Below are 24,779 nucleotides of genomic sequence, written 5' to 3'. Positions count from 1 at the left end.
TGTATTTGGAGGTGTGCTGGTAAATGACTAACAACCACTTTTTGAAAATTTATGACAATTTTAATTCCATATTATTAGCTTTTTCTCTATTTTTTCCTTAAGTCTAGAAAATCAAGAAGACAATAAATCAAGCCCTAATTTGTAGTATTTACTGATTGCCAAAGTATAAATGCTCACACCAAAAATTTAACAATTGATTCTCATAAACCATTGAGCTGGTTTCTGATCCCTCCTCTATTTTTGAATAGGAGAATTGTCTTGTTTCTACTATTTTGAATAAAGCTATTTGGACAAGGCCTGTAATTTTATTTGTATATAGAACTCCCAATAAGTGCAGAATCACTTATTTTTTGTCTTAGAGATGGACCCAGGAGAATTTAGAGGCTAAACTAGTCAAAGGTGGAACTTGAACCTAGGCATTTTGACTTCATGGATGGCTCTGTATAAATTAACACACATCACCTTCTTGATCTTTTATACTGTATCTAATTGGTTTGTTAAACTGATTTTAATTCAGAGGTGGTCTAGTGTATGGACAGTTTTTTGGTAAGGTAGATAGGTGGCAGCCCCGTAATCTGGAAGACCTGAGTTCAAATCCAACCTCAGATATTTATTAGTTGTGTTTCAGTTTCCTCAAATGAGCTGGAGAAGGAAATAGTCTTCCACTCTAGTCTCTGCCAAGAAAAACCTCAAAAGGGGTCACGAAGAATCAAACAAGACTGGACAACAATAAAACAATCTATTTACTCCACAAAATAAAGTGAAAATGATAGCCAATTTCATTTATTCCAGACTTTTCCTGGGTACAAATTGAAAGGACATGCACAAACCCTGAATAGTCTGTGAGACCAATGTCTAAATCTTATAGAGTCCCCATGAAGAAAGCATGGAACAAGGGTCAGATGCTGATCTGGACATTGGATTATCTCATGTCCTGTAAGCAGAAGGAAACTTGATAAGGAAGGGAAGCTTATAGTCTACCTGATCATTTGGAGAAGTAGCTAGATTCTCTTCAGGCATTTTCCAGGTCAGTTTGTCCCAGTTTAGTTCAATGTGAAATTGAATTTATAGAACAGATAAACTAAGGGGCAATTATCCATGCTACCAAAATATTCTTACTTTATGAAAGAATTCATTTAAAGAGTAGCTTCTCTGGTATATTTTCCTGTTTAGACATCATTAGATTCTTTACTGAGAACATTAGAAAGGTGAGTCAGAAAGGAAGTCAGTAGCTGTAGGGAGATCCAATACTTACACAAAAACATGTGAATGTTGACAGATTGGACCTGCTCAAATACAGAGAGAACAAACTAAGAAAAACCTGGATTTAGAGCTTTAAAAGGCTATAAAGTTATATTAAAAACTTATCAAATTATAAAACTGTCTTTGAAAACAAGTTAATTTATAGACTCAGAGTTAGCCAAAAGAGAAAGATTTTTTAAAAAATAAACATTTTAATAGAATGGAAAAAACCAATGAGAAAAAACTGCATTGCACACTGGAAATGAGTGCTGGATCTCAAGTCACAGGACCTGAGTTTGTATTTCACATCTGCTTGTGTGACCCTGGGCAAATAAGCCTAGTTGGGCTTTTTCAGTTTCCTCATCCATAATAGTGGATATAAACACAGAGATTTAAGGTTTACTTAGAGTGCTCTGTATATATTATCTATTTCATCCTCCCAACAACCTGGGAGGTTGTTAGAAATGGGGAAAATGAGGCACAGAGCAGTTAAGTGATTTTCCTAAGGTCATGCAGCTAGTATCTGAGGCAGGATTTGAACTCGTTTTCCTGATTTAAGTCCTATAGTCTATCCACTGTACCACCTAAAGGGGATGACTATGAGGTTCCTTCTACCTCTTTAACTTATGAACCTAATCCTTAAGATTTGCTGTTTCCAAACCCAGAATAAGTTATTATTACAATTAGCTTATTGGTAATAAAAACAAATTCCATTGTTTTAAAATTACTTAATGTAATTTTTCTTGCCACTTGGATTGAATAGACCCCAACTGCTAATTTGTTTTGTATATTTACTATAAAAATAACAAGTAAAGAGAATAAAAATAATAAACAACATTTATAAAGTACTTTAAGGCTGGCAAAGCACGTTAGATATCTTAAACCCTGTGCAGTAGATGCTGTTATTATCCTCATTTTACAAATGGGGAAACTAAAGCTCAGCAAAGGTTGATTAATTGGCCCAGGGTCACACAGACAGTGTCTGAGCCAGAATCCCAAGTCTAATGCAGCCTAGTCCTCTATGTACCCATTGTACCACCTATTTTGCCTGTAGCTTATCTGGTAGTGCTATTCATGAAGGTGTCACTTTAACTGATTAAAAAATAGTATTCTTTACATATCAGAGGAGGAGGAAGAGGAGGAAGTGGCTGAAGAAATATTGGAAGATGTCTGTACAGAGTCATCAGGGGAAGAAGAACCTCCTGAGATGGTATCCCAGCTCTCTCCACCAGATTCGGAGCAGCAGTCTGAACCAGAGACACTTCCTGTTGCATCAGTGGAACTCCCACCTACCCCACCAGCTGCTTCAGGGGATCTTGTAACTACTCAGGTAAACTTCTACTGGGTTCTCCTCACCCTGGGGCAGATGACTCTGGGTGTTATTGAGCAGTCTGAGCAATTGATTCTGACTCAAAGCAAAATGGGTATCAGGCATTCCAACTCAGGCTACGGAAGAAAAGATTTCAGGATGATTATGTTGTCAGGGAAGGAAGCTCTCAGGATGAATCATGAAGGAATTTTAGTTGTCATTTGATTAACAAAATTTCTTTCTCTTTATAAATTCAGTATTTCCGCAAGGAATTTCGTCAAATCCACTTAGTGCAGTTTCTGAGTCAATAGTAATTTTACCTGTAAGATATAATTTGCAAGCACTTGTAAAAATAAGAATCAACAAAAACTAGTACCAGGAGGTTCATGTCCATATTATGTTCATTAGTAAAAATATAGAAATTCACTTTATAGGCAAGGAAGGAATTAAGAGAATTATTATTATTTAAGAACTTCGATTTTTAATTCAAGCAACAAAAAAGAAATCATATAGACCATATTAGTTCATTTATCTTTGAAATATAATCTAATCTTCTGGCTTTTTTCAATCATACAATAAATGAAACCTGGTTTCCTGTTTACCTATGTATCTTGTTAACTGGATAGTTTAAGTATTTTCTTAGGTCACTTCTGTGGCCAACTGACTACCTTCTATATGTTTCTAGGACATCATTGTCTAAATTTCACACTTAGTATGTTTCCCAGTAGTCTACTTAATGACTTCATGATGCTCTGAGTGGATGAGATTCTACCTCTTAAACTGATGGACATTGTGCAAACATTAATGAAGCAGGCTCCTGTGGGCCTTCTACCTGTCTATAATAGATGATTGAAATTATTTGTGTCAACCAAATTATCAAAGGATGATGGAGACAGAGTTGTTTAAAAATTATCCCAACTGGGCAAGGGGGCATAAACCATAATAACTGCTTCTGGAAAGTCTGAGGCTGGTGTATTTCTTGAGGTCAGGAGTTCTGAGTTGCAATGGGACTACAATTAGTTAAAAGGATGTCAGCACTAAGTCTATATGTTGAGCACCTAGGAATGGGGAGGAGAGTTACCTAGGAGGGTTGACCCAACCCAGGTCAGAAAGGGAACAGGTCAAAACTCCTAGAATGATCAACAGTGGGATTGGACCTGAGTGGCTACTTCTCATCAGTCTAGGTGATACAGAGAGATTAAGCATTAAAAATGAAACAACAAATAAAAAAGAATTACCTACAAGTCTAAACTTTTTATAAATTTTGAGAATACAGAAAGTATCATAGGAAGGTAGAAGAAAATAGGAAATTGATGAAGGTTTGCAAGGTTGGGAGATCAGAGAAAACATGCAAAATAGAAGCAGTGTTTGGTTTTGACCATTCAAAGCAAAAATTTTACATATTAATCTATATTTGATTACAGTTAATTTGAGTAGGGGCCTTTCATTGTTTTGTCTAGGAGCAGTGAGGTTTCCAATGGAAAAGACAACTTTCTTATACTTCTTCTAGGCTGTAATATCAGCCATAGCTCTTTGCAGTAATGTCAAGCTTTCTAGAAGCTTAAGTTAGGTCAATCAGTGCCAGGCCCTGGACTAAATGACAGGAATACACAGAAAAGCAAAAATAATCCCTTTCCGCGAGGAGTTCCCAATCTGATAGAGGAGACATCACGCAAATAACTAAGTCCATGACAAGATAAAGAGTTAGAAGTCTCGGGTTCTAATCCCACTTTTGACTTTTACTATCATGGGCATATCACTTAAGGGAGTTAGATTAGATCAGGAGTTAGTAATCTTTATTGGGTCACTGACACCTTTGGTAGCCTGGTGAGGTCCATACACCCCTTTTTAAAGTAAATGTTTTTAAATTAAAATATATAGGATTACAAGGGAAGTTAATTATACTGAAATAGTCTGTTAAACAAGAGGACTTTAATTATATGAGATCTAATAGTGGCTATAACAACTCTAATGATTTTGAAATAGTGATGAGTGTAAATGATATGTTGAGATCTATAATAAATATAATGTGATATGGTAAAAAAGACATATACAAGGTAATTTGATCATCTTCATCTGAGACAGCAAGGCCAGGGGGAAAACCAAGTCCCCACTTAATGTATGTGAGGTGGAAATAGGTCTTTTCTATGACAACTTCCCTAGGTCATCAGGTATCACTCAGGTATGGGGACATACCCCATACTCCATCGACAGATGGATTAAAAGCACATTGCCCCATACACACAACCTAGACTAAGATAAGCTTAAACTAGTCCCTTTTGCATGTGGCCCTTGTCTTCACCCCCAATAGGAGAGGATCCCTTAGCAACAACAGAAGCACAACTAGATAAAACAGGTGGGAATTCCACAAGGTGATTAACTAAATCTTCTGATCATAGGAAACCAGACTAAGAAAGCTCTGTTCATAATTCTTCAGAAGTTCTTTATGTCCATAGAAAAGTACTGTGGCTACTGGAATTGCATTACTTCTTTTTATCACTACAACCAGCTCTCAGTACTAGAGGGAAAGGATTACAAGTATTTTTGAAATCTGTGAAAAACATAAAACCAAACAAAAACAAGCCCTCATTTTAGCTGACAGCTTTAACCTTCTCTCACAGTATAAAGCATGCACAAAGAATACACTTAATAAAACCTTCTCTCAGTTCATTAATTCATTTGATCAAAGAAAAAAGGAGCACCACTGAGTCTAGGTCTCATGTCTTCTCCCTGCTCCTATTGCCCCCCTTTAGGTTTTGTTCAGAGGCAGTTGAATGAAACATAGACAGGAATCAAGAACGAAGAAACTAGAGGTTCAGTTAATAAGCTCTGGATTGATTAAAAGTTCAGACTCCAAGACCTATGGGTATAAGGCAAGGATTCTTATAGATATTTTGCGTGACTCTTTTGGGAGAAGGGGTACAGGTAAAGAAGATGTTAAACAAATTAATCAAATCAGCATAAAATGAAAAATTGGGGGATCAGAAACAGGAGGATAATTAAAGCGCATTGCTTTTTTTTTTACTTTCACTTTGTCCCAATTAAGGGGGAGGTGGTGCCAAGTGGTGCCCAGCAGACTCCACAGTCTGAAACTCAAGTCCTGTCAACAACATCGGAAACCCTGGATCCTTTATTTTATCCTAGTTGGTATAAGGCCCCCAAACGGCAAGGCACTGACCCAACTTCCATCCAAGGGAGTGAAGGTTCGGGTCAAGTAGGGTCTTCAGTTTCTGTGGATGCCAGTGGGCAGAAGGCAGAAGAAGCAGAAACCGCTACAGCATCCAATAAGAAGGCAGCAGTGAGTGGTAAGGAAACTAGTTCAGCTGCCACTACTTCTCAGGTCAGTGTCCATTCCCATTGTGTCTGAATGCTTTTATGCATCCATCACTGGAGCTCCCAGCAGAATATGACAGGACAAGCAAAAGGCTTCCAAAATGGAGCAACAGTAACACATAAAATTAATTGCAAAGTTGCATTTTAAAAGTATCTTTCATTTTGACCTGGCCACCTTATAACTGGCTTTCCCAGTGGGACGTTTGAAGAATCAAGTTAGCCCTGCAGTGAAGAGCTGCCTTTTCTGTAGTGATTGGTTGGTTTTCCAGGTTGCCCATGAGGAATGGCCACTTGTCCTTGCATGGCCTTTTCCGTGTCCTCCTAGAGCTTTCTAAGCTTAACCACTGGCTTTTGTGTCATTCACAGCAAGGCCCAAGAAAGCATGATTAATTGGAATTTAATTCTGCACCGGAAATAACTCCTCTGATTCATGACTTTTGATAGTGTTTCAGCTATGCTAGACAAAGATAGCTTCAATTTAATTATACCTGCGCTTTCCTGGGCATAGATTCCTGATAGGGGCTGAAAATGAGGTTCTAGGAGGTACTTTTCCTCCTTTTCTTAAAGAGATACTCTATGTACCCAAAACATTATATTTGAAAATTTCATTTTTGTATAATGAGTGTTTGAAATCCATGTCATGGTTTGGTTGTTGGCATGACTATGGTATTTAACAGAAGACAACTACATTTCTTCTGTGGTAAGAATGCTGATGGAAATTTGACAACACTCATAAGCATTCTTACACTGGTGTGTGGGTTTTGGTGTTGCACAGAAAAAGGAGGGGTTTGACAAAGAAACAGTATCTCAGCCCATGCTGATGGGCCATGAAAAACAGATAAAATCTTTTCCAGGCTGGGTGAGGTTTGAAGAGGAAAATGTTGAAAAATGTAAAATAATAATTGCTGTATTAAATGTCAAAAGTTGAAAAAAACAATTTTAAGAGAAAAGTAATTAGTCAATATCTGATCTGTGGGGTTTGGGGAAATTTTGGGGGGGGTGGAAAAATTTCTGTACTGGTTGATTAAAAAGCAAAAAGATCAGGTTCTTATTCTTTTTGGTAGATACAAAGAGAGTGGTAACATAGTAAAAGAAAGTTGGGTAAGAAGGGGCTGGAATTCACAATATTGAATACATAAATTACCCAATAAATCCTTATTAACTAAAGGTTAAAAAATTGGTTCTGAATAAAATTGAAAGTAGACTAGTTGTTCTTAACCTTTGGTCTGTAAATTCCCTTAATTTTTTTTTATATTTTGACAACTATATTTCAATGTTCTTCAATTTCTTTGTAATCTTGTTAATTTATTTTATGCATTTAAAACATTCTGAGGAGGGATCTCTATGCTTCACCAGACACCAAATGGGTCATGGTACAAAAAAAGGTTAAAAACTTTTGCTCCAGAAAATGTTGAAAACTAAAGTTATTTCTGATCCTAACGGTGAAGCATTCTTCTTATTTCCTCACAGGAGTTAGCACTCTGCCTATCACTTTTGGCTTTTGTTATCATACTTCACTACATCTGGAGTCAGATTCATACTTGATTTTTACCTTGATGGGTAGGACATGTTTTATTTATCATTGACTAACAATATCAGTATTTCTATTCATAATGTTCCCTTTCCAGATACTCATAGGTGTGTTTTTCCCCCATGCCTGGAACCTTAAATGTCTTAAGAGAATCATGCTGTCAGATCATAGTTGTTGCCTAAATATCCCTACTGCTCAAACTCCTTCATCCTCCTCTCCAAGGAAAAATACTCTGTTATTTAACCTTGCATGGTGGAATCCTCCTTTCTCCCTGGAAAAGGGGGAGGTCTGACTCAGAACAATGACTCGATGGGTAATTATTCAGCAATCCAATATGAGTTAACCTAGCCAGATGATGGTTTTAGGAAGCTTGGCTGCATACAGAATAACCTTATGAGATATGACAGAATACTCACTGTCCCAGCTTTAGTAACGATGATGGGTCTTTCATAAATTACTAAATTTCTCTCAATTAAATTCTATGGGTTTGTTTCCCCCATCCCATCATTTCACTAATGAGTAAGCTCTGCTCAACAGTGATCCTATAAATTTAAACTTGAGTAGAGAGGTCTTTCTCCCACACACTTTTATCAGCAGTAAGCCTGCCTCTGGAGAAGTACCTCAACAGTCATAACCATGGACAAAGGGTCAAAAAAGTAAAAAAAAAAATAAAACTAGGGGTGTTGTTGAGTTATGACTATCTACCAAGCCAAAGGAAACCAGGAGAAAAATCAAGGGAATCATAAATGGCTCTTAAACAAGACTTGCAAATTATTTTCTAGTTTTGATACTTTTAACCAAGCTTTTTAAAAAAAATTCCATCATGAAGGTTTGTTTTGGTGCTGGTATCTTTCTATTTTAACTTATCTTTAAGGTGATTGTTATCATATTAATAAATACTATTTTTAAAATCTAAGCCTGACAGCCTTGTAAGTAGCTGACCCTACTGAACCTGCTTTTCAGCTCCATGGGCCTGTGTCGCCAAAGGGCTTCAGGGTCACTGGCAACATGCAGCCCCAGCTATTTCTGGTTCATTGACTTTTCCTTTGGTTGACATTTGGCTGATCTAGAAGCTCCCCATCAGAGAATTCAATTTCTTTCATCTCATTAGTTTTCAGTTGTCTGCCTTCCCATGGCAGTGGCTGCTTGTCAGCCCCCTTTCAGTCTTGAATCCATCAAACTGTGTGAGGGATGGTGGGATGGTGGTGATGGCGGATCCCTCTCCTCCTAGAGAGTAAATGAAATGGTTCATGGTATCCTAAATCTTGACTCTGTCCTTGCTAGCAACTCTTCAAATCTAAGATATAGTGACTTGTCTGATATCTCATCTTAATGATAATTATAACAAGCATTTATAATAGTGCTTGAAGGTTAACAAAGTGCTTTACAAATATTCTTGTTTGATCCTCACAACAACCCTAGGAAGGAGATGTTATTTTTGACCCATTTTACAGAAGAGGACACTCAGGCAGACAAGGTTAAGGAACTTATCCAGAGTTACATAGCTAGTAAGAATCTGAAGTCAAATTTGAATTCAGGTCTTCCTGACTCCAAATCTTGTGCTCTATCTACTGCAACACTTTGCTGCCTCCTTTCCTAATCATTCATCAAAAAGAAGAGAATGGGAACCCACATTGATTGTGAGCTTAATGGGGACTAAGGAGCAGGAAGGGAAGATTATATCTATTACAGTAACAGCCTACTTATGGATCTGAATGATTGGCTAAGAGTTCAGCTTGTGTTCTGAGCATCAAGGGAGTTGACACCTCCATCATCTTTGCCAAATGTGTCTGAGGCTGCAGAGGTGTCAAGCTTTGTGGCTGCCCATCCATTTATCCCATTTCATATATGCTAAAATTCATATGTCTGTCCATTGGAGTTGGGATAGGAGAACTGAAGGGGAGAGAAGACAGGAAAATGCATGTTCATTTTAGCTGAAAAATCTAGTGTTATTCACATGTGTCAGGAAAGAGCTTTTTGGGGGGTGAGGGAAGAAAAGAAACATATATGCTAATGATAACAGGACTTGGAATAATTTTCCACTGGCCTAGATCCATGAAACCAAAATGAATCAGTTAAGCAGGTACTCAACCTAGAATGGAAAATACAGGTAGACATCGATTTTTAGAGTATTGACTATCTGTCAGGAAGCTTGATGGTTTAGGCATCCCAGATTCAATGGGAGTTCTCTTCCCATTTGTCTCTTCAGATTCTGAAATTTCCATATTTATTTCTGATCAGTCCCTGATCAGTCTCTAGGTCCTTAGAATTCAACACTAGACTATTCCTGCAAATTGAAGGTTGGAGGATGACCCACAATTCAGTATTTGTTGAATTAAATACAACTTGAGAATTATAGACAAAATTTCCATTTACCTCTTTAGTTGACCTGCCTGCTTCTCCTTCTTTGCCTCTTCTTTCTATTCCTTTTTGTCAGTTAACATATTTCATAACATGTCTTATATGTCAGATTTCTTTTGCTTATCTTCCTTGTTGGGTCTTCTCATGTAATTGAATAATATCTCTCCCTTAGCTAAAAGCTTCCACATATGCTCCAAACTTATTCAGTGACTCATTTCAATCTCATTCCCTTGTCTGCCAACCTCTCAGACAATCACAACTTTCACTCCTCAGTAATTTCCCCATATTATGCATTTGATGAAATCCCATCATGGTTTTCCTATATCCAAATGCTGTCCCTGTATGAGAGCTACAAAAATCACCTGCCTTTTCTGATTCCTTTGTGTAGAAAACCAGATAAAAAGATTGATTTGACTCTAGAAAACTCACAACTGATGAGGAAAAAAAAAAAAACCTCTGACTTCTCTACCACAAGTGAAATGTGTTTGTGTTTTAGCAAAGGCACATTAATATTTAGTTTTCTTCTTTCTCCAGAAAAAAATTATCCCATGGGAAAGTTTGAACTCAGTCTGATGTTAGCTTTTAAAACTTGAGGTATATTGGAATTAATAAATGTTATTGGCTACTTTTTCATTGCTTTTAATTTTCTGAAAATGCTTGATCTCAGTTTTCTCACATGTAAGATGAAAGGCTTAGACTAGATGGTCTTCAAGCCTCCTTCCAGTTCCAATAGGCAATTATTCTGTGAATTTGCATGACAGGTCCACCCATACCAGTTCACAGTTGGTTGTATAGACTCTGCCTCTCCCTCAGCTGTCCTACAACAGTGTGGAAAGAGGGCTCATCTATCTCCAGGAAGTTCTGTCATTCAAAGTTTAGTTTAAGAAAGATAACTGAACCCACTGAAACCTCAGCAGAGTTAACCGTTTCTGTCAACTGATGACTTCATCATTAGAAGCAGAACAACAGGTGACCAAGTTAACATTTCACTGGAAGCTGGATTCTGCAGAAATAAAAGAAAAAAAATCCATCAATATCATAAAAGCTCAATTTTAGGAATTAGTGTCCATATTGTAAATCATATTTATTTAGGCTGAAAGTGGTTTAGAATTAGTAATTATTCTGCCAAGGATTTGATGTCTTTGTTTGACAAGGGAGAACACATGAATCTTTGGAGAGTCAATCTTGAAATTTCTACTCAGGTAATATGAGTTGTTTGCTCTGCCAATTGAAAGAGATTTAGGTGGAAAAAAACATTTGATTTTAATAATTGTACTTAAGGATTTAAAAATCAAAGAAAACTGAACTGTTGCATTCTTTCCTAGAACAGGCATGAGAATGTTAAGAGTTAGGAGTAGGAGAAAGGGATGAGATGTCAAAGGACTCTTGCTAAAATAGCCAAAAGAAATTCAATCAAGGTCATGTATGAAAGATTCACATTTGCTGCCCTTGAAAAGCAGAGTTTTTGAGGCTACATTTTCAAACTGGCTATGTGACCCTGGGCAAATAATTTAATTCCTCAATCCTCCAGGCAACTGTCCAGTCCTTAACTTTATTCCAATGCCTCTAGTTTATTGAATCACTTAGGGAGGTCCAGGCTTCTTAAAAAGCAGCTGTATAATCTTCCATTGTCACTGTATTCAATTTTAAAAATACTACTAACTCTTTTTAATGGTCCTCCACCTGTATCTAAAACTCAAATTACATTGTTTTTGGTTTGTTGCTTTAATCCCTGGAGATGCCAATAAATAGTGCATACCTAGAAGATATTTGGTCTTTTCAATGTGATCTTTAGGAAAATTAATACTTTTCCAGAGATGGAAAGAAGCAGCAATGGTCTTCTACTCCCTGGAAACTGCTTGTTGGACTTCCATCAGGGATCTTTTGGAGCCCTGTTTGATGGATCCTCATATTGGATCAATGGATCATTGATTTCTTGATCTCTAAAAGAGTGTAAAGAGCATGATATCAAGAGCATTGGACCTGGCCTCTAGTAATTATTCTGCTATTAATTTTCTGTATGCCCTTGGAAAGAATCCTTCTTGGTTTCATTTTCCTCATCTGAAAACTGAAGGGGTTGTATCACATCATAGAATTTTAGAGTTAAAAGAAATTTGGTGGACTCAGCTCCCTCATTTTACAGATAACAGAACTTCAGTCCTAAGAGGTAAAGTGACTTTTCAAGATCACACAATGGAATGACAGCTGAGCTCTCAAGGAAGCAAAGCAAATGTTTCCATAGAGATTCCTTCTCTGTTCATGGCAGCTGCTGGGTTAATCCAGCAACTGTTCTGGCCAAATCCCCAGGGCCATGAAATAGAAATGGTTTCTTAACAGTTCATCTATCTCCAGGAAGATCTGTCATTCAAAGTTTAGTTTAAGAAAGATAGCTGAACCACTGGAACCTTGGCAGAGTTAACTGTTTCTGTCAACTGATGACTTGATTACAACAGGTAACATTTCACTGGAAGCTGGATTCTGCAGAAACAAGAGCAAAAATCCATCAATATCATAGGACCTCAATTTTAGGAATTAGTGTCCATATTGTATATCATATTTATTTAGGCTGAAAGTGGTTTAGAATTATATTGAAATTATACCTTATAGATGTGCAACATTTGATAGAAAGATAACAAAATGATGTCTCTGATTTTTGTCTGATTATATTTTATCGTGGAAGATTTATGGATTAGATCCTAGGTTAAAGGGGCTAAGAGTAACAATGCTAATTATACTTCTTTGAAACAAGGAATATATTTAACATCTTCAAGTATGATTCTCATCTTAAGTCTCTTAGCTAGACTTCTGTTTCCTAATCATTCACTAATTCCTTCATAGAGATCTATTTTGGTATTTACAAAGCATCCAATATCATTGTAATTCTACATATAAATGCTTAGACAATGGCCTTATTTTAGATTGATAACAGGGTCAGTTTGGAAAAATAAAATTTTCCCACTTTACCTCGATCTCCATAATGGCTTTAATATGAAATCCATTAAATATATTTATTATCAGAGCTTCTTCATCACCAGCTACAAAAAACCCTTTTTTTTGCAGTAATCCTTTGAATTTACAAATGAATGAATGGAAGATTAGTGATTTTTCACTTTTCATTAGTGATTTATTTAGGGAAAATTAGTGCCTATCTCTTCTTTTCGCTGTATGGTTATAGCACTGAAAAAAAAAATCTCAGGAGGTTATTTCAGTCAGTCAGTGGGTATTATAAAGCTAAGTGAGGGACCCAAAGACAAGCAAAAATATGATTCCAGCACCCAGGGGCATCACATTATAATGGACATACAATGTTTTTAAAAATGGCACATATAAGATAGACACAGTGTAAACAGAAGGTAATCTCGGAGAAAAGGCACTAATTGTGGAAGGGGCCAGAAAAGGTCTGCAGAAAGTAAGAGTTGAGTTTTGAAGGTAGCCAGGAGATAAAGGTGAAGAGAGAGTGCTATCCAGTTATGGAAGATAGCCTTCAAAATGGCAGGGAATAAAGAGAATAGCAGGCTATCATGTGCCAGAAATAACCTGGAGACTACTGTTCCTTCACTAATGTGAAATTCCTTCAACTGACTCCTGGGCATAAGGGAAGACATATTGAAGTTTAAGACTATTTTGTTTTTCCTCTTCATGGAGGACTATATAGTACCTTATTCTTAAATTCTAGTTGAATGTTGAATTAATGTGCTCTGAAGACCATGTAGGAATCCTTAGCACCCAAAATTCCCTGAAATTGTAATATCAATGGAGAGGAACCTAAGGGGCATATTGATTATACCTTCAGTCTATGTTATCCATGTGCTCCTTAGCTAGAAATAGCAATAGGTCAAAGGGAACCATTGTGGTAGTGGCTGTAACCTAAGATTGACTGAATAGGTCTTCCACATCATCTGAGTCCCATAATACAATAAGAGAGTATTGGATTTGGAGTTAAAAGAATCAGATTTTAATCCCAGTTTCTCTATTTTCTAGCCATATGACCTTTTGCAAGTCAGTTAACTTCTCTGGGAAGTGGACTAGATCATTCCTAGACCTAAAACTATGGGGATTTGGTATAGTTCAATTATTTTATGAACAGATAGCTTCAAGAATTTCTAGCCTTTTGATTTTTTGTATTATTTCTGCACTCTGATTCATCTCCATTTCATACCTAGTTTTTATTGGGCTGATCCCTGTCTCCTGTTTGGACAAGATTTTAATCTGAACAAATTTCATTAGCTCAGTCTGCTGATGGGACCAGTAACTTCCATCACTTAATATCATGGATATATGATGTGAAACCGAGCAAACAACTCTCCCATCTTTGGTTCAACTAAGAACTAATTCTCCAGGGGATATTTGCCAAGCTAGAACTTCTGTATGAACCCCAGGACCTGCTATTTATATTTATTGCTCCCAAGGGAGAAGGAAGTGTGTAGTGACTGTTGACGCAAAGCTGATGGGAAGCCAAGTATGATAGGCATTAACAATATAAAAGACTAAGAAAATGATCCTCTATGTCATCCTTGACTCAAGTTGACCAACTTCTGTTCTGCCAAATTTTACTTGGTGAATCTTTAGTGGACTGACAGAGTCATGAATAGTTAAAAAATATTCATATTTTAATGGATCTATAATTTTTTATATATTTCCTCCCTAAAACAATGGAGCTCTCAGCCTATCCATGCCCCCTCAAACCTTTGTACTTCTTTTCAATATATTCCCATAAATCTCTAAAGATGGCTGATCCAAAATATCTGAGCTCTTCCTTTAAGTCTCTAGGACTTTAGATATTCCATGGAAACTTGTACAACACTGGCTGATTGTGCTTCTTTTATCCCTTGCTTCTTTCTGTTATGACCAATACATTTTTCCCCCTAGTAGAATGTCGTCTTTTCACTACTTTTTATACAATCACCCTTGTTACTATGCTATAGTATGCTTATATCTACCCTGTTTCCTTTTGTTATTCTTTAGGTCACTTGTCATTTGGATTCCCTTGAAAACTATTAGAAATTCTTGGAGTGTATTATTGGGGAGAATATTGGTATTAAAAACATGGGTATTTTCAGAAAAGCATCAGAAGTCTTGAGTGAATTGATACAGAGTGAAGTCAACAGAACCAGGAAAACAATATACTTAGTGAATTACAACAACAGAAATGGAAAGAAGAATAAAACCCCTGACTATGAAATTATAATGATGAAGCTTGGTCATAGAGAAGAAATGAGAATTACACTGCTTTCCCTTCCTTGCCAAGGTGGGGACTTCGAGTGTGAAACATCTCTTATGCTGTCAGATTTAGTTTGTGTATTGGTTAGTTTTGCTGAATTGCTTCCTTCCCTTTTACTTTTTTTTAGTTGGTTTACTTAGAAGAGAAACAGAAAAGGAATATTCAAAAATATTTGTGATATTAAAAACAAAAGCTATCAAGTAAAATATGTAAGAGATAAGTTCTTTAAAAGGAGAACTTTAGTGGTTAAAAATAAAAAAGATATCAAAGCCCTAATGGGACCAAAGATTTCTTCCTAGGTCTTTTCCTTCATATTTAGCAATAAGTTTCTGAATTTAAGAGCTTCTGGAATCTCCCTTACTACTCTCCTTCAGTCCTCTACTTATTTGATCTTTATCAAAAGGCTTTTTCCATTTATTGAACTGATAAACAGATCAATCTATAAGAGCTTCAGTCAGTCAAAAAAGGCAGTCAAATTATCTTTCCCCCAGGTGTTTACCTATAGAGAATAAAACCATTTTCATGCAAATGTCCTTGGAGACTGAAATATCCTTCCCTATTTCATGATCAAAAGCAAACTCCAGATACCACTAGAGACCTAGAGGTGAGAGATGTCAAAGGCTGGAGGTTCTGCCATTTGTCTTTCCTGAGCCAGTTTAATTTCAAAAGTAATTATGGAGCATTAAAAAAATAAGAAAGGGAACAAAGAGCATGGTGTTATTCTAGTGCCTGATTTCCCATGAGTATGAATGCTTCCTATGTTCTTTGAAATGATATATTTAATTTTCCAAGACAAATAGAAATGGATGAGAATTAAACTGTGTTCTCTCAATTTAATTGAGGGATTGAGGATGTCAAATTATTTTCAAACATAAATCTCGACCACAGAGAGAAAGCACATTGTGTTTCACATATTAAGTCTACCAAGCTTACAAATCATTGCCATCATTATGCTGGGAGATGGGACTGTGCTGGAATTCTATTATGACATAAACAGAGGGACAATGGATCAGTATTTGACTGATCCACGTTCTCTGTTTCACATTTAACAGAATAGGAAATAGTGTATGTTAAAGGTGCAAAAAGGCAAGAATCTCTGTATTTTAATCCACAGTTTCCTCAAACAATATGCAAGACCAGGTTAACTCTAAATAGGAAAATAATAATGAGACTACTGTAGCTAATATGATTCATTTGTGTCTTAAGGGTACATGTTTTTTTGTTACTTTCTCCCTCTAGGGCAGTCATATTCTAATAGTTGTTGATTCTTGAGTTTTACTAGGAAGCCAAAAAAATCAATGATAAATGTCACAGGAGACTAAGGGTCACAAGGTCTGTCAAGAACCTAAATAAATACTATAACAATAGGAAATGAAAATTTAGTTAGTCACTTAAAGAGGGAGGAAATAATTCAATCCTACAAGAATGTTCTACAGGTTCTGAATTAATTTCCCCTGATAATTTATATCTTTAACTCTCTTATATCAGGAGAACCATAACACAGAGGTATTTGCAATATTGCAATTAAAGTTAGTGTTATGCTTGTTTCCCATGTTTCCAAATTTTTTATTAATCTACTTTTAACCTGGATCGCTTATTAGAGGTGGGTATGCTGTAGCCATTTCTATTGGAACTCATGAATCTCAGAGTTTTTTGGTTGAAGCAACTAAGTAATTCAATCAATAGACAACTGGGTCAGGAGATGGAAGACCTGAGTTCAAAGATTGTCTAACAGGTCACTGAACCTTTGCCTCAGTTTCCTACACTGTAAAATGGGAATAATAATAGCACTACCTCCCAGGGTTGTTGTGAAGATCCAATGATAAATTTGTAAAACACCTAGTACATTGTATTAGCCATTGTGTTCATATAGCTTAAAAATTTCTAAGATGGAGTCTAAGAAAAGGGATAATGTTCCAATTTCACCTGTCAATAAGATTGTAGTAGTAAATTGTATAAGAACTCTAAGATCTCAGCTTAGAACAATTGTGTGGATTCCTTCAAAGGCCAGCAATCCTGGAGGAAAAAGACTATTTCATTTTTTTTTAATTTGTATCTTCAGGACGTAGACAGGCAGTCAACAAACCTTTATTCAGTGCCTACTCTGTATCAGACAGTGTGCTCTGGCCATAGTAGATGCTTGTTGGATTGCAGGAATTTGTCTATTTGTGATAGATTGGTCTGTAGTGATTCTGCTTCTGAGACCTGGTCCTGTTTGCTTATCTCCCCTATTGGCATCTTTTTTTGTGTGTTTTCTCTCTCTCTACTTTTGCAGGGGGAGGAATATCATTACTTGCTTAAGACATTTCCCTCTTAAAGGGAAGTGGTTTCCTTGGTTTTGTCAGAATTATAATTTTCATTTTCCCTTCAAATTCATAGTGGCCACATATTTTGTTCTTTAGAATAGTAGGGGCCCTTCACAAATCTGGGCAAGGGATAGACCTTGTTTCCAGGTCCACCATTAGGGTTTAGGCTGTTAGCCCATATTCCTATATGTTCCACAAAATTAGAAAAATCAGGTAGTGGGGCAGTGGATAGAGTACCAAGCCTGGAGTCAGAAAAATTCCTGTTCCTGAGTTCAAATCTGATCTCAGACACTTACTAGCTATGTGACCCTGAACAAGTCACTTAATCCTGTTTGCCCCAGTCCCTCATCTGTAAATAGGGGCAAATAGGTGGTACAGTGAATAGAGTACTGGTCATGGAGTCAGGAGGATGGGAGTTCAAATCCAGCTTCAGATACTTGTTGCTTATTAGCTATGAGACCTTGGGCAAATCATTTAACCCTGATTGCCTCACATCTAGGATCATCTCCAGTCATCCTGATCCAAATCTGGCTTCTAGATCCAGATGAATCCAGAGTAGAAAGTGAGGCTGGTGATAGCACCCCCCTCTCTCAAATCTAATTCATGTGCTTGTCATGGTCTACTTCAAGATCAAAGGACAAACACCACTGTAAAATAAATTGATGAAGGAAATGGCAAACAACAGCAACAAAAGTAGAGCTGTCTTTTATGGGATCATATAATAGATGGACAATGGCTATATTTTATCCACCCCGGGCCATAACAAAGTTGAATTCATGACAGAAGCTACATGTAGTAAGGTGGTGCTTCATCTCCTCCATCCACCCATTTCTATTGGCCTTCATGTTTACCAATACCAACTACTCTGATTCATCTCAGAGGTGGCCATCATGTACCAGTTTAGAGCACTTTTCTCTTGACCAGCGCAAAATGCTTTTCTAATATCACTTCAATCATTATCATGGTCCTTGAGAGCACCAGTGGAGAGTAGGAGTGACAAACTTAAAGAGAAAAGGGATTCCCAAGAGTCACATATTGACTTAAAAAAAAATCACAAATTAACTTCATCTAGGTTGTATTGTATTTTTTGTTTATTTTGTTAGACATTTCCCAATTACATTTCACTGATTTGGTATGTGCTAAACTAAATCTGACACATCTGGATAGAAAAGAGTAGTTTTGGGCCTATCAAACCTGTAATGAAATCCAGCTCATGCTATCGGTTGCTAAAACCCCAAGTGACCTTTAGGAAATCAGTTCATCTCTGTGCTTTACTTTCCTCGTCTACATGTGGTTTAGAGCTGCCTAGCCAGGGTAACACAGCTAGTAAGTGTCCAATGAGGAATCTGAACCCCAATTTTGTTTTATTTTGATTCAGAACTCTATTCACTATTTCCCACAATCTCAAGCCCTGGATTTGGCATCAGAAAAAAACTTGACTTCAAGACTGTTAATTATTAACTGTATGACTCTGGAGAAGTTGGACCTCATATTTTTTTATTTGAAAAATAAAGGGATTAGATTTGATAACTGCTTTACATTAAGAAGATTATTTTCTTTTTCTTCACCTTTTCCAAATGCATCCTTCCTCTTCCCCTATGCAGAGAGTCATCCCTTATAACAAAGAAGGAAAAAAAGAAAGAAGAAAAAAAGAGGGAGAGAAAAGGAGAAAAGAAGGAAGGAAGGAAAGAAAGAAGGAAAGAAGGAAGAAGGGGTTGAAGAAAGGCAATTCAGTAAACTAAATTAGCAGTGGCCTTGATGACATCTGAAGTCACTTCCTTCTTGGACATTTTAGGATCTTATAAGAAATAGTATTTTCTTGATATAATTGACTTATCAGTAAACACTTTCCCTTCTGGGGCTTGTTAGGTAAATTTTGTGCTGATTTCTTTTTTTCCCATTCTTAGGGCCCAGCATTTTCACAGTTAGATGTTCCATTCCTAACATATTTCAGTTCCTCAGTCATCATGCTGGAGCTTTTTCCTGGATGACAAACATGGCCATAAGAACCCTCTAGTCCTGTTGCCAGAGCCCAGCCCCTCCACTTGGAGATGAGTCACAAGCTGCCTCACATCCACTGAGTTTCCCACTGTGCTCTCCGGTTGCATTTTTCTCTCTGGTCTGGAATTCATGATCCAGTGCTAAGGAATGTTAAGTGGGGGACCAGGCCACTGACTAGGCTTTCTGATTTCCTTATAGGGACTCTAAAAATGTCCAGAACATTCCTATTTGCACCTGTTTTCATCATTTGGTTATGAGTGACAGGGTGATACAATAGAAGAGTTCCAGGAGATCTAGATCCTGGTCTTGGCTCTGCCATTCCATTAATTTTATTTAGTTTTTGGTGGCCTCGGTTTCTTTATTTGTAAGGAGGATAAACTCATTATCTCCAAGATCTCTTCTGGCTCTATAAAAGCTCCTATTTCTAAGATTCAGCTTAAGAACAACAACCACAAAAAAAGAGTGGACAATACAGTGGATTCATCCACTTCAGTCCAATCAGGTTTCATTGTCATTAGTCATTCATTTCAGTCATGTTTAATTCTTTGTGAACCCACATGGTATTTTCTAGCCATTACCTTTCCAGCCCATTTTACAGGTGATAAACTCAGGCATATAGGGTCAATTGACTTGCCTAGGGTCATACAGCTAGTAAGTCTGAAGCCATATTTGAACTCATGAAGATGATTTTGCCTATTTCCAAGCCCAGTGCTCCATCCACTGCAGCACCTAGTTGTCCTCAATTAAATAAAACATTTTCCACATTGATTCATCAACCACCCTGGATTCCCAAATGCTATCTGAAAGAAAGTTCCAGATCTACAAGTCATAGACATCGACCAGTCCAACAAGCATATTTAAGATCCTACTCTATGGTTCTCACATAGTTGCCACACTGTTTTAGGAGAAATATCTCCTCTTTGAGCTCATGTGGTGGGTTTTTGCTGCTGAATATACTACAACAGAAATTCTAGAGATAAAAACCAAAGTTTTATTATTCTCAAAGCACAAGTTCAGGAGGTAGAAAAATAACTCTCAACAGAGATTGGAATTTATGATAAGTCATTTATAGAAGAAATTATATCAGGGAAACAGTGAATTTTTTAAAAAATTTATTTATTTAAGGCAATGGGGTTAAGCAATTTGCCCAAGGTCACACAGCTAGGCAATTATTATGTGTCTGAGTCTGGATTTGAACTAAGGTCCTTCTGATTCCAGGGCCAGTGCCACCTAGCTGCCCTGAAACAGTGAATTTTTTTTTTTTAGTTTTTGCAAGGCAAGTGGGGTTAAGTGGCTTGCCCAAGGCCACACAGCTAGGTAATTATTAAGTGTCTGAAGTTGGATTTGAACTTAGGTACTCCTGACTCCAGGGTCGATGCTCTATCCACTGTGCCACCTAGCTGCTCCTGAAACAGTGAAATTTTAAAAAATATATAGCAGTAGATCATAGATAGGTCAAATAACAATAGAGCACATATAACAATAGATCACAATGGGCCTAGTTAAACAGATTGACTATTTCATGCTTCCTTCATCTAAAATTGAACAAAGTAAGTTAAACAGAATCATGATTTCATGTATCTCCTAAAGAAACATGTAATTAAGCATATTCTACTGGTAAACTAAGTCAGGTTATAGAATAAACTGTATTTAGAAAGTTCATAATGGGATGATTGAGAGGAAAAGATTTGTGTGACAAAGACAGTGAGCATTCTAGGAGCCAGGAGAATCTCTACAATAGTGAGTGAAATCACCTTGAAAAGTCCAAAATTCTCATTTACCTTCTTATCTGAGGAATATATTAAAAAAAGTCTTCCCTTAATAGTTTCATTTCATGAGTCCAGTTTTGTCCAGGTGAGGCCAAAGATTAATATCAACAGGAAATAGACTCCAGGTAGCCAAAGGGAAGGAATAGCTTAATAAAAATGGAATAAAAGGATTTTTTAAAAAAATTCCCATCATGCCACCTTAGTTCAGGTCTTCATCATCTTATGTATAGATAACTGCAGCAGCCTCCTAATCAGTCTGTCTGACTCGTCTCTTTTTGTTCATCATACAAAAGACACAAACTCCCATCTCCATGTCTTTGCACTGGATATTCCCCATTCCTGGAATGCAATTCCTCCTTTCTCCCTTTATATATAATCTTTTACTTGAAACCTTTTCTGATTTCAACCAAATATCAATACCCCTCCCATCTACCTTGTTCATAATTCCTTCTAAAATTACATAAGTATTTATTAACTTCATATTTCTGCTGTATTTATTCTTCATTTATTTATTTTATTTATTTTTATTTTATTCTTATATGTACTTGCCTCCATTAGATTGCAAAGTTATTGCAAGTAGAAATTATTTCATTTTTTGTTTTTATACTCTAGTACCAATGGAAATGGTTGGCACATAGAAGTTGCTTAATGAACATTTATTGGTTGATTGATTGCTAGATTGTCAGTCAGTGGGGACTAGACACTGGATACTAAGATGAATCTGAATAGTTGCTGCTCTCCAGAAACTCACATTCTAGCCAAGAAAATGACATGTATACAAACATACCCAAGGATAGAGTGCCAGATATGGAGTCAGGAAGCCCAAAGTTCAAATCTGACTTCAGACTTTTACTAGAGTATGACAATGGACAAGTAAAGTAACTTCACTTCTCTTTGCCTCAGTTTTCTCAAGTATAAAATGGGGATAATAATAGTTTTAAATGTATGGTTTAAATGAGATAAGAATTGGAAAATGCCTGACATAATAATAGCTATATAAATATTAATTCTTATTATATTTATTACCTATTATTATCATTGCTATAATATAAATAGATAAAAATAAAGAGTAAACACAATACAAATCTTACTATTTCAACCTCTCTTACATCTCAGTCCCTTTTCCTTCACTTCCACATCTGCTTCCATAGTGGAAACCCTTGTCATCTGTAGCCTAGATTATTTTAATAATCTCCTATTTGGTCCCTCCCTCAAGACTCTTCTCTCTAGAATTCATCCTTTGATAGATTAATAACTAAAGTGCAAGTATGACCAGGTTACTCTTCTACTGATTGGTTTCTTAGTACTTGTAAGATCAATCAAATCTTAGCATCTCTGTTTTGGCATTCAAAGCCCTTCACCCGTGGCCACACCCTATTTTTCATCTTTATTGCATTCCTGCCATTCTCACTCTGTGGTTCAGTCTCACCTGTCTTCATACTGTTCTTCTTAGATGGCATTCCATATGTCTTTTCCTTGAAGGCCCTTTGAACCATGGCAGGCAATTCTTTGCTGCCTTCTCTCAGAATCCCTAGCACCTTCTGCCCCCTCCCCCCATTCTGGTGTCTTCCCCTTAAAATCATCTTGTACCTACTTATCATTAATCTCATATACAACTTCATATGTTCACATTATCTCCCCTGGAAAAGTTATAATCTCTGGTTTTACTTTTGTCTTTACTTTTGTTTCTAGCACTACTATGCACTTAGTAATTATTGATTGATTGATTGAAGGAGTTGGTTGATTGGTTGATTAGCAGTTGGCGCGATAAACTACCAAAGCAACCAGGAAAGGCTTTATTTAGGAGGTGATACTTGAAATGAATTTGACAAAAGGTTAGGGATTCTAAGAAGCAGAGGGGAGGCAGAGGGGAGGCAGAGGGAGGTAACTTGCATAATCCAGGCATGGGGAGCAATGGGCAAAGGCATTGGGACAGGAGATAAAAGTATGCCAGTTTGGTTAGACAGTATAATCCTCGAAGGGGAATAGCATGTAATAAGGGTGGTCTGGTATCAAGTATAGGGGAATTCCAAACCAAGCAGTCTGTAGAAGATCCCAGAGAAAATAAGGAGCCACAGAAGCTTACTGAGCAGACTTGTGATGTGATGAGAGCTGTATTTTAGGAATTTTTCTTTAGCAGGTGAGTGGAGGTCTGGAGAGGGGAGAAACTTGAAGTAGGTAGGCAAAGTTGGAGGCTATTGCAATAATCTAGACCAGAGGTGATAAGGGCCTTAGCTGATAGCTAATGTTTATATACTACTTTGATGTTTGCCAAGAGCTTTATGTGTTATATGTATGTATATATGTATCCATTGATTCTTACACCAAATGGATGAGGCTATAATTATGACAAATGGATGAGGTAGATGATACTATTATCCACATTTTTTTAGATAGGAAAACTGAAGTTAAGCAATTTATCCATAGTCATTCAGATAATTGGTGTCTAAAGTAGAATTTGAAATTAAATCTTCCTGACTTCAGTTCCATTTATTCTATCCTCTACCTATGGCTCCTGTGAAGAGAAAGAAATGGATATGATGGGTAATAGTTGTCAACTGGTTGGATTTGGGAGGTGAAGGAGAATCAAGTTTGGGAGGATAACACATTGAAAACCTGGGTGAATGATAGGATGGTTCATGTCCTCCAAACAAGAAAGAAAATTAGGAAATGGAGAGGATTTGAGGAAAGAAAGGAATTGAGATAATGAATTTAGTTTTTAGTAGTTGTGGATAAAACTTTGAGTTAGAGATAGGAGACATCTGCTATCTGAGTACCAAATTAGCTAAACCTGGAGAAGCTTGTTATCAAAATGATGGACAACCAATCAGTGCCTGATACATATTAGATATCCAGAATACAGATGGGATAAACAAAAATTTTCCTGTTCTCAAGGGTTTATATTCTGTAAGTGGAGATAACACATAACATAAATTAGTATATGCAAAATAATTTAAAATATTTACAAAATAATGGAATACAATATAATTTACAAATCTGGCATTGGGTATGCAGCCTCAAATATTTACTGAAGAAGTCATTTAACATTTATTTGCCTGTATTTCCTCATTCACAAAATGGGTTAATAATGACAATTAAAACCTAGCATTGTTGTAAGGAGAAGATGAAATAATATTTATAAGTACTTTACACTTAAGTGATATATAGGTGGATAGGTGGTACAGTGGATAGAGTACTGGATCTTGAGTCAGGAAGACTCATCTTCCTGAGTTTGATTGAATCTCTTCACAGACATTTACAAGCTGTGTGATCTTGGGCAAGGTACATAATCCTGTTTGTCTTAATTTCCTCATTGGCTGGAGAAGGAAATGGCAAGCCTTTCCAGTATCTTTGCCAAGAAAACCCCACAAGGGGGTCACAAAAAAGAGTCATATAAGAAATGACTGAACAACAACAACAAACTGATATATACATTCTAGCTATTATTATTATTATTATTATTATTACTAATATCAATAGTAAAATAAATGCAGGATAATTTTGAATGGGAGTTACTAGCAACAGGGAAGAATCAGAATCAGAAAAGACTTCATGTAGGAGAAAATTTGAGTACAATGAGAAATTCTAAGAATTGGGGGAGATGGAGGAGTACATTTTGGACATGGGGGACAGACTGCTCAATGGTACCAAGATAGGGAGGGTAAATTTTCATGTCTGTCCAAGAAAAAAGCCAGTCTGGTTGAAC

The 24,779-nt window shown here is 36.7% G+C and overlaps 1 protein-coding gene across 11 annotated transcripts in view; it reads left to right on the top strand.

Moving 5' to 3' along the window:
- The window catches only part of TRIM55 (tripartite motif containing 55), an 89,125-nt gene that overhangs the window by 48,576 nt on the left and 15,770 nt on the right, over positions 1–24,779 (top strand). For 4 of the 11 annotated variants that reach the window (XR_012472503.1, XR_012472502.1, XM_074207052.1 and 1 more), the window contains exon 8: positions 2,367–2,572. Coding sequence is in view for 8 of the 11 variants with exons in the window: in XM_074207052.1 (XP_074063153.1) it covers positions 2,367–2,572 (206 nt within the window). In the remaining 3 variants the exon portion in view is untranslated. Of the gene's footprint in view, positions 1–2,366; positions 2,573–5,597; positions 5,892–7,354; positions 23,772–24,779 lie in introns of those variants that run through there. The other 7 variants (XM_074207047.1, XM_074207048.1, XM_074207046.1 and 4 more) reach the window with 5 other exon arrangements.

This window comes from Macrotis lagotis, chromosome X (genome assembly GCF_037893015.1).
Source record: "Macrotis lagotis isolate mMagLag1 chromosome X, bilby.v1.9.chrom.fasta, whole genome shotgun sequence".
Taxonomy (NCBI): domain Eukaryota; kingdom Metazoa; phylum Chordata; class Mammalia; order Peramelemorphia; family Peramelidae; genus Macrotis; species Macrotis lagotis.
This window is presented reverse-complemented; position numbering and strand designations above follow the sequence as displayed.